The sequence below is a fragment of the Halichondria panicea genome, chromosome 11 (genome assembly GCF_963675165.1).
Source record: "Halichondria panicea chromosome 11, odHalPani1.1, whole genome shotgun sequence".
In the NCBI taxonomy this organism is placed as follows: Eukaryota; Metazoa; Porifera; class Demospongiae; order Suberitida; family Halichondriidae; genus Halichondria; species Halichondria panicea.
Window position 1 is genome coordinate 254,936 of NC_087387.1, and position 10,677 is coordinate 265,612.

The 10,677-nt window shown below is 40.4% G+C and overlaps 1 protein-coding gene and 1 non-coding gene across 2 annotated transcripts; both read left to right on the forward strand.

The window, feature by feature from the left end:
• Positions 1–31: 31 nt before the first annotated feature.
• On the forward strand, positions 32–10,421 carry LOC135343814 (acyl-CoA-binding domain-containing protein 5-like). The gene is made up of 10 exons (XM_064540828.1): positions 32–163; positions 296–330; positions 461–546; positions 1,175–1,247; positions 5,168–5,467; positions 5,688–5,835; positions 6,779–6,918; positions 8,558–8,605; positions 8,794–8,909; positions 10,101–10,421. Exons 1-10 carry the CDS (start codon positions 70–72, stop codon positions 10,201–10,203), a joined length of 1,143 nt encoding a protein of 380 aa, XP_064396898.1. The 5' UTR covers positions 32–69; the 3' UTR covers positions 10,204–10,421.
• LOC135344680 (U1 spliceosomal RNA) lies at positions 2,683–2,845 on the forward strand. Its single transcript, XR_010397504.1, has one exon. It is a non-coding gene; the product is annotated as a U1 spliceosomal RNA (small nuclear RNA).
• Positions 10,422–10,677: the final 256 nt, after the last annotated feature.

A 10,677-nucleotide genomic window follows, 5' to 3' on the forward strand; every position in this document is an offset into this window, starting at 1 on the left:
ATAGTTTGTGGTAAAATTTGCAGCGTGGACACGCCCCCTTGTTTAATCCAACTGAGGTCACTAAAGCACATGGTATTAAAAATGGCCACTCCTGCGAAGGCTCGACCAATGAAGGAAAGGTTTGAGGCTGCTATCAAAGTAATAAGATCTCTTCCAACAGAAGGTATATGTAACTGATGCCCCAGGCATTGCAAACATGATGTTGTATAGATATTCTGGGAACGTTATTGCTGAGCCACGCCCCTCTAGCTCTATGTCCTGTATTAATTACCAAAGAAATCCTTTTCTTATGCAGGTCCATATCAATCTTCCAACACCGCAAAGCTCAGGGTTCGTCGTGTGCATGTTCATATTATTGCATCTCCACTAGCTCTAGTTAGGCCAGACTCTTAGCTTGGGAAAGTATTTGATATCTTTATATAATTACCACTCCCCCTCCCCCTCTCCCTCCCCCGTACAGTTTTATGCGCTGTATAAGCAGGTAACACAGGGTGCTTGCAATATTCCCAAACCTGGATTCTGGGACGCAGTGGGCAGGGCCAAATGGTGAGCTGTTGTGTGCTGCATATAGCTTATTATTAACTGTATAGTGAGTCCAACCCCCTTAATGGCTACCCTGGTATAGTGAGTCCAACCCCCTTAATGGCTACCCCTGTATAGTGAGTAGAACCCGCTTAATGGCTACCCTGTATAGTGAGTAGAACCCTCTTAATGGCACCCTGGTATAGTGAGTAGAACCCTCTTAATGGCTACCCTGGTATAGTGAGTAGAACCCTCTTAATGGCTACCCTTAGAGAAAGGCCAACTGCGACATAAATACCAGACACACAGGTCCCAAATCAACTGTTTGTGTACAAAATAACCCCTCAACAAAGGCCACCTCTGTATAAGGTCCACGGATTTGTTCCACATCTGTACAGCTGGTTCTACTGTTAGTAATTGTTACGATTGGTACAGATCAGAAATGGAACTGCATATTGCAAGCAGTCATTCTATACATTGGTGTTGTATTTCTGTAGATTAATATTCAACAGATGTTAATGATAATAATACTCCTCCCACCCCATGCTGTCTATAGGCGTTCTCAATCAATGTCAAATATTCCACCCATAATTAATTTGTTGCAATACAGAGAAGGTATCAATGGTTACCGCCCCCCCCTCCATCTTTATAGGGAGGCATGGACAGTGTGTGGGGAGATGAGCACAGAGGTCGCCATGCAGATGTACATCGAGGAACTGCAAAGAGTGAGTGGCCGGCTATAATGAAATGTCTCTGTAGTAGTAGAAGTTGCCTGTGTCTATAAGTGTGCATCTTGTACTATATACTAGTTGAGGCTTGTTAAACTAATGAAGCTCGCTTAACGCTTGTAGGTAACTGTACAGGTATTAAGATGTGAGTTTCAGTTCTAATTTAATTATATTCATAGCATTTCCCTATACCCACACATTCCCACAACTGTTTCTGTTGCATACTCGTGGATATAAAATGCTGTCTTGATATAAAATGCTGTCTTGTTTATAGTCTGTTGGGCCCCACGGGGCCCCATTTGACTGCATTTGACTGCTACCCCGACTGCAATAGTGCTTGTACCTGGCAAATGTGCAGTGGTTTATTATCTTCAAGATTTCCGTTTGACTTCATAAGAGCTACTCAGTGATCCTCAGGTACCAGGACACAGTAGCCACTGAATACAGTAGGACACTCTTCGTAGAGTTGTCCTTTTGTTATTGATTTTAATGTGGCTCATAAAATTATATCTTTACTTCCTACAGTCACTATTTGAACATGATTCACTTTGTACATAGCAAAATATAGCAGGTACTAGAATTTGTAGTTTTTTTTGTACAAAGATCAAAGGAAAAACTGAAAGCACCGCAGGTGCTGATGCTTTGGTGGAGATGCCAAAGCTACATAACATAAAGCTACTAATAGCTTTTACACATGATAACATTTTTGCATTAATTAATTTTGCTGCATGCAAACTCAAAGAGTGGGTAATAATCGACCATGATTGTTGTTAAAAACGATCAATGCCAAAAGTTCAACCATTGAACTAAGAGCAGGTTTTTAACCTATGCTTGACTATGGGCATCCCTGCATGGATGGCCCATTCAGATGGATTTGGTTTCTCAATTGTAGCTTGCAAAGTGTAGACTTTATGTACTAGTGATACCGTATATATGCTCGATCAGAGGCCGCTCTCATATAAAGGCCGCACTCAAATAGTAGCCTCAGTGAACTTTGACTCTAGCATTTCTGCTCGCAGCCAAAAAACAGTATTAATACTAGCAGCTAGCTATATGTACGTAGCTTCTAGGTACAGATAGCATCTACAAAGACTTTCTCTTGGCAGAGTTCAGGTGAAAAGATTTTGATGATAAACTAAAGGTTGCTGGAGCTAATAAACGCCGCTCTTGAACAGTGGCCTCTCTCGAATTGTAGCCTCTTTTTCCAAATAGTCGCGGCTCCTGATCAAGCATATACGATAGATGATTAGTTATTCAGTAGTAGCCAATCGTTCACTATAATATAGCACAGTATATCCTGTTAATTTTTGTGTTATCGTTGATGTTTATCGGCATGTGCCGGAATTAATGATATTCATTGCATACACAATGCGTACCACAATACCTAGTAACCATGGTTGCTTATAAAAGCAGCTCTGGGGCAGCTGATAGTTAACTTACCTGGCACAGGGGATACTGTGATCAAGAAGGCAGTTCCCTCAGGTGGAGACTTGTGCATTGCACTTCGCCAAGTTGAAGCTTGCGATTTCCCCAAACGTGGGAAACTCGGGTGCGCAATTTTTGGTAGTGGGGGACTGCGTTCGCGCATCCCCCTTCCACACAAATCAATAATGAAAATTAAACTTAATTTCGTGACAAAATTAATGTGTTATAGAAGCTGAGGGTTATCAAAGTGTGCAGTGTGGTTGGAATGCATGTCATTTACTGTTATTCATAACTGTTGTGCATGCTTGTGTAAACCACAAGCATAACATTCCTCTTGTGTATCAGCATAAATAGTCAGGATGTGGTCTAGTATGTTGGCTTAATTGCCACATATCATACTATACCAATATACCCAATATTCTATCATGCGATATGACTGTGAAGTTACTATCAAATGACAATGACGGTGGTCAGTATTTGGACACTCTTTGGGAGAGTTGTCCAGTTTTTTTATTGGAAATAGTTGTCCAACTGACACGTGTGCACTAATCTGCATGATAATTACAAATAGAATTGGTACTGCACTTTTTGTATTACTATCATGTCAGGTAGTGCACTATGTATTGTGCTTCTCTTTTCTGTACAGTGAAACCTTCCATGCCTGCATGCAATCGTCTTCAATGTAATAATATTATTCCTAATCTCCCCACCCCACATGGAAAACCAACAGCTTTTGGTAGTCAGGTGACTGCGTTAGGGCAATACATTAGTACAGGAATGTAATATTATGATGTTATTCATTGGCATATTTTGAAACCATACATGTGGCTATTCGTTGACGCATCAGCATAAATAGTTGAGATGATTCTAGAACATCTAGCTGAAAAAACACTGTCACAGACGAACTTTCTCTGTGTGCGAACTTAACCCACTGAACGTGATCCAGTAATATAGTTGAAGTAGGACACTCTCAGGAGAGTTGTCCTTTTGTTATTGCCACCTCTACCTAGGAAAACTCGAGTGCGCATTTTTTGGTAGCGGAGGCACGCATATTTTGGTGGGGGAAATCTTGTGAATTGTGTACAGATATGCTGTAGTACGAAAACAACAGTAACTACAAACATGTGTAATAGGGTAAAGCAGTGTGGTTGGAATGCAGTCATTTAATAACTGTTGCATGCTTGTGTAAACCACAAATATAACATTACTGTTGTGTATCAAGATAAATAGTCGTTATGTAGCTAAGATGTTTAGTAATATACCATCACGACAATACTGTGATATGACAGTGGTCAGCATTTGGACACTCTTCGAGAGAGTTGTCCAATTTTTTGGGAAATATTTACATGCCGTTATAATCAACTTTTTTGTCATCATGTCAAATTAGTATACTTAGGAACACTTCCAGTATATTGCGCTTGAAAATTCTCTCACAGACAAACCTTGTTCTGTGTACAAACTTAATCTGCCGAGGAGAGTTGTTCTTTTGTTATTGCCTACCTCTACTACCTCTACTTTTATCTTTACTGCCTCCTCCCTCCTCCGTCCTTTTGTTCCTATGTCCTCACAAATCTCTCCCCCCTTGTGCACAAGTTAAGCTTTTGGTTTTCCCCAACATGGGAATTTGGTAGTGGAGGACTTCGTTTGCTTAATAATGAACTGTTTATAGTGTTGTGTTTTTAGTGTTGTGATCATGTGCGTGTATAAAGATGAGTATATAACGATTGTAAATGTGCTCTATCTAGTTTGTGCTTAGGACTGCATGTTTGTGGTTTGTATGCGGGTTATGTCTAAACCATAAGTGTAACCATAAGCGTAACATTCCTGTTGTGTATCAGTATAAGTAGTCATGATGTAGTTTAGTCTGTTGGCCCCACCGTCTGGTATACCATATAACAAATATGACACTTATGACTATATTTGACAGGGGCCTTTATTTGGACACTCTTAGGGAGAGTTGTCCAATCTTTTATCATTTACTTTTAGCTCTTATGCATTGGCACTAGCCAAGTTGAAGATTGACCAATATTATTGTTGGTATAATATAACAGTTATATGTACATGCCACTACCAAAAAGTACGCACCCGAGTTTCCAACAATTGGTCAATCTTCAACTTGGCTAGTGCCAATGCATAAGAGCTAGATATGTAGCCCAAAATCTAAAAAAGATGGCGTGATTATTATTAGGAATGCAGTCATTTAATGTTATTCATAATTGTTGCACATGTTTGTAAAACCACAAACATAACATTCCTGTTGTGTATTAGGATAAATAGTCATGGTATAGCATCCTATAGTGGCCTCATGGCTGAAGTCTACTATCAAAAACACTGCGGATATCTTATGACATATAACCAATTTGACTGTGGTCAAGCATTTGGACACTCTCAGGAGAGTTGTCTGTTGTCTAATATTTTTGGGATCATCAGTTTTTTTGATTAGCATTCCAGTTACTCTTTTCTCATCGTTTACTGTCGTCCCCTTTGTGCAGGTGGTGGAGACAATGCCTCAGACGACAGAAGTGGAGCAGTTCTTGCTTGCCATTAGTCCATTCTACGAGGAGGAGGAGATAGATGATGAAACTAAAGCCGAACCTGTTACCGCAGAGACAACGACAGAGGAGGCACCAAATGAAGAGATGACGAGTACCGAAGTTCCCACAGAACCGACTGATGAGAATGTACCTCCCAAACCAACCAATCAGATGTCAGACGACTCAGAGGATGGAGAGGGGAGTGGCAGCGAGACTGACGAGAGCGTTGACTTCAAAGACAGCTTCCAAGAACTAAGTGTGAGTAGAAATTCTAACATTTTGTGTTTTGTGTAATTATAACAAGAGAATTTTATATAGAACAGGCACAGGCAGGTTGTTGTGTAGTGTGTGTGTGTGTGTGTGATGTTTACATAATGGGTAAGGATCAAGTGTGTAATAATTGCGCATTGATGTTCTGGTAAAGGGTCATGATTAATATAAGTATCAAACACACACACGCACACACACTCGTGTACAGTCGGACCCACCTGGCAGTAGCAGTCAGTCGTACACAACCAGTTCACCTAGCACTCTGCAAGACCCCCCACCACTATCGGTATCCCATGGCAACAGACCCCCCAGGACTGTGACATTTGCCGAGCCCAGCTCCCGACAAAATGTACCAGGTACGAGTAATGTACATCAGCCTTGATCAACCCTCTCCCTCCGTTTAACCAATGGTTCTTTCAGCTGCCATAACTTGAATTCCATGCATTCTATTTCAAAAAATTTCTGATTTCTGAAAGCTTAGAAAATGAAAGCACCGCAGGTACTGATGCCTCGGTGGAGATGCCAAAGCTACATACATGTAACATAAAGCTACTAATAGCTTTTATACACATGATAAACAATTTAATTTTGCTGCATGCAAAAACTCAGAGAGTGGGTAATGATCGACCATGATTGTTGTTAAAAACGATTGATGCCAAAAGTTCAAGTCTAAAATTAATGGCTGCATTAGCATGCAAAGCCTTGCAGCTCTCTTCTCACTCTTGCAGCTACCAATAGCTAGCGTTCTAGTGCAGAGCTAACTACTAAGTAGAGTAGCAACACTCGGTAAACAAGTTTGACTATGTGGTCTTCTGAAAAGGCTGCAATGGCATTCCAAGTAAGCAAAACTAGGCATAACTCGAGAACGAAGCATTATTTTGCAAATCCACAGATTAAAATCCAAGTAAACATGACTAGAAGCCTATAGAAATTCTTACTTGCACTTGATTCATCCTTGAGCAGCTGTAGCAGTCTACACACACACACAGACACACAAACACACTACCGTATACCTCGCTTGCGCATGCGCACCGAGGCATAAATACCTTTAAAATGATACCATCACTGTTCATATTTGAGAGATAAAATCATTTGCCAATTTGGTGATACCATGGATTTATAGCCCATGGTCCAAGGCCAAAAAATGGCCCCATATAAATTTTGGATTTAAGCACATTATTTGAAAGGTCTCTTTCTAAGCTTTCAGAAAATCATAATTTTTTTGACATTGGATCAATATTACTACAGTTATGGCTGTTGCAAGATCTTCACCTACACCACTGTTTCTGTGTCCCACAGGTGGTGGTAGGAGTGGCTTGGGCTCCATAGATACGGTGACAGCCGAGGTGGCTAGAATACAGACCAACATTCAATCAATGTTGCAGCAGCTCAACACTCTGGCAATGGCTGTGAACGGGCTCACTAGGACGTTGGGCAGTGTGAGTTGTGAGGGTGTGTGTTGTGTGGGATGTGACTATAACCTATGACTCTAACGTTTAGCCTTATTAGCATTATTACATAGTGTCGACAACGTACTGCATTGTTCGAGAATAGATGACGGAATCCATTGTCTTATCTCTTATCCACTATATTATTGAGAGCCTTAGAAACAACTTTCACCATGTGATAATTGTACTCACAGTGTTAGCAATACTCAATGTTGAGTTGGAAAAGACAACACCTTTTTGATTACCCATTAGCAGAGCTCACACAATAAGTGCTCACGCAATAAGTGCTATTATGAGGCCACTTTTGTTATCGTTATTACTCTACGTTTCATTAGATCATGTTTGTCATAAATACTGCAATCTGATTGGTTAGAGGAAATGTTCTATCCAATTTAGAAAATCATGTACTTCAATAGAAAATCATGTACTTCAATAGAAAATCATGTACTTCACTTAGAAAATCATGTAGCAAAGATTAGATAAGAACATTCAAATCTGATTGGCTAAATACTCATTGTTGCTATGATCTAAAATGCTTAGACACTGTTTAGGAAGTTTCCACATGATTTAGAAGTCCTCAGGGCTAGTAGAACCCTCACTGCGTTCGGGATACTACAACCAGCCCTTTGGGCTTCTAAATCATGTAGAAACTTCCTAAACAGTGTCTAACTATTATTTAGATCCCATTTGAGTGTATTTAACAGGGAACTATGAGCTATAGTACCGGTACTATAGATTGCTCTGGGCTACAAACTACAACATTGTACATTGTATTGTGATTTACAAGAAGATACACATGTAATAACATAAAAATTATTGTAGCTAGATGCAATAATTATAATAACAGAACTAGAATGAAAGAGAGAAGCTCTAGTTTCTTTTTTTTGGCTTTGTTCGAGAGTAGTAGGAGACGCTCGTTTTTTGGGCAGTGTGCTGTGCTTTTTTGCTGCAAGGCTGCATGGGGGAGGAGCTGGATGTATGGAAGTGCTGGGATTCTAGCTTTGGCTTCTTCCTAAAGTTCCTTTCGCTTTTTTCAAGAGTAGTATAGGAGCCGCTCGTTTGCTGGGCTTGTTTGCTGCAAATTATAGCTTAGGTGTCTTCCTTTCGCTTTGTGAGAGTAGTACGAGCCGCTCGTTTCTTGGGAAGTGTGCTGAGCTTGTTTGCTGCAAAACTGGGGGAGGAGCTGGTTGTTTCTGTTTTGTGGGTGGAGCTAGCTAGGACTATAATTTTGTCCATCAAACTGAGGTGGAGGAACAGGGTTGACTTGAATAGAGACTTAGTAGAGACACAGAGATGCCAACTTCAGATATTAGTTTTCAAAAGAATAATGAGGCAGTTGCTAGGTTGGCTGTTTATATAGGTTGACTGTTGCTAAGCTAGTGCATTTCTAGTAGCCAATAAGTTTTGGGATCTAAATCAGTTAGAACATGTTATAGTGTCCCTCATCCCTCGGGCTAAAGCCCTCGAGCTTTGGGACACTATAACACATAGATACCTCATGCCCATGTTCTAACCATAACATAACATCAACTAACAATAATATTATGTATGTATATGTACCTTTCGAAGAAAGCATTTACTTGAACATGTGAGTTTATCCTATACATGTATGTTTCACTTCTGTATGCAGTCAAGCACGGAGAGGGGGACAGCTGCTGGTCATGACCCACACCTTATGGTTAGTTATGTCTATAGCCACGAAGTCCGTTAGTTCAAACTTGAAGTGATGACCTTTACCCTGTTTGCTTGTGTATAAATTATATAGAATCATGGGATACGTAGTCTTGGAACATATTATCATACCTACCTTCTCTCTCACATACCACACACACTACACACACTTCACACATACGCCCACACACACAGGTACCACGGCTAGTAACGAGAAGAGGTCCCCTCCTCACACTCCTCTTGAAGACTGGTCCCCTACTGGCCGTATGGCCGCTGGTGGTCAGTATTGTTATGGCAATTATCAGCAGAAGGTAACTACTGCCTTATTATTATTATTTAGATCCCATTTGAGTGTATTTAGCAGGGAACTATGAGCTATAGTACCGGTACTATAGATTGCTCTGGGCTACAAACTACAACATTGTACATTGTATTGTGATTTACAAGAAGATACACATGTAATAACATAAAAATTATTGTAGCTAGATGCAATAATTATAATAACAGAACTAGAATGAAAGAGAGAAGCTCTAGTTTCTTTTTTTTGGCTTTGTTCGAGAGTAGTAGGAGACGCTCGTTTTTTGGGCAGTGTGCTGTGCTTTTTTGCTGCAAGGCTGCATGGGGGAGGAGCTGGATGTATGGAAGTGCTGGGATTCTAGCTTTGGCTTCTTCCTAAAGTTCCTTTCGCTTTTTTCAAGAGTAGTATAGGAGCCGCTCGTTTGCTGGGCTTGTTTGCTGCAAATTATAGCTTAGGTGTCTTCCTTTCGCTTTGTGAGAGTAGTACGAGCCGCTCGTTTCTTGGGAAGTGTGCTGAGCTTGTTTGCTGCAAAACTGGGGGAGGAGCTGGTTGTTTCTGTTTTGTGGGTGGAGCTAGCTAGGACTATAATTTTGTCCATCAAACTGAGGTGGAGGAACAGGGTTGACTTGAATAGAGACTTAGTAGAGACACAGAGATGCCAACTTCAGATATTAGTTTTCAAAAGAATAATGAGGCAGTTGCTAGGTTGGCTGTTTATATAGGTTGACTGTTGCTAAGCTAGTGCATTTCTAGTAGCCAATAGGTTTTGGGATCTAAATCAGTTAGAACATGTGCATTCGGTATCTATGGTTATAGTGTCCCTCATCCCTCGGGCTAAAGCCCTCGAGCTTTGGGACACTATAACACATAGATACCTCATGCCCATGTTCTAACCATAACATAGAGGTGGTGTGTTTGTGATAGTGTCTAGCGGATATTGTTATTTGTGGTCCCTTACTGTTAGTAAGTAAAAGCAAACTTTAACAGTTATATCTAGCAATTTGTTTTCAGAAAAACTAATGTGTAGTCTAAGTCAAGTTATAGTTATCTTACTGAACTTTCACTTCGGATGTAGGATTGGCCGGGGAAAACACAGGCCTATGAGTATCACTAATGGTAGTAAACTCTCGTCTGAGGATTTTATTCCATGGCAGCAATGACAAGACTCTGTGTACGTAATGTACTATTCTCACCCACGTTGCAGGTTTCGAAGTGGCACCACGGGGCTGCCCAGTTGGGCCTGGCTGGTGGTAACTGCTCTGCAGGCCCTCTTCACTCTCCTAATAGTTAGACGTCTCCAACTCTGAGTCATTATTATTACTTTCGTACCACAATTGAGGTACACTCTGTTTGTTGTTAGTGGCATCAATTTTATGATATTAGATATCCGTTAATCTGTTGTTTGTTTATATATTATCGTCTCTAATTATGAGAAAGGAACTTGCCCTCAGGCAGTTAATTTTATTATGCACACTGATTGTTTTGTGCTGCGTGTCTGTTTGCAAATAAATGTTCTACCACAAAAGTTCACTGCAAAAGTTCACTGGCATGCTTTATTCGTGCGTGTGAGAGTTTCCTTATGATCAAAGTCAGAATGAATACGTACTTACACTGTATTGTTATGCATGAACGGCTGATTTTGAATAATCTGAAAAGTCGTCCAAGATAGTGTATAGGCCTTACTATTATAGCTTACATGTGAAAACTATATAAGATTCCATGTACCATTTTAGGTGCCATTTTAATTCCGGTTCGCTTCCTCCATTGCCTATATAATACTC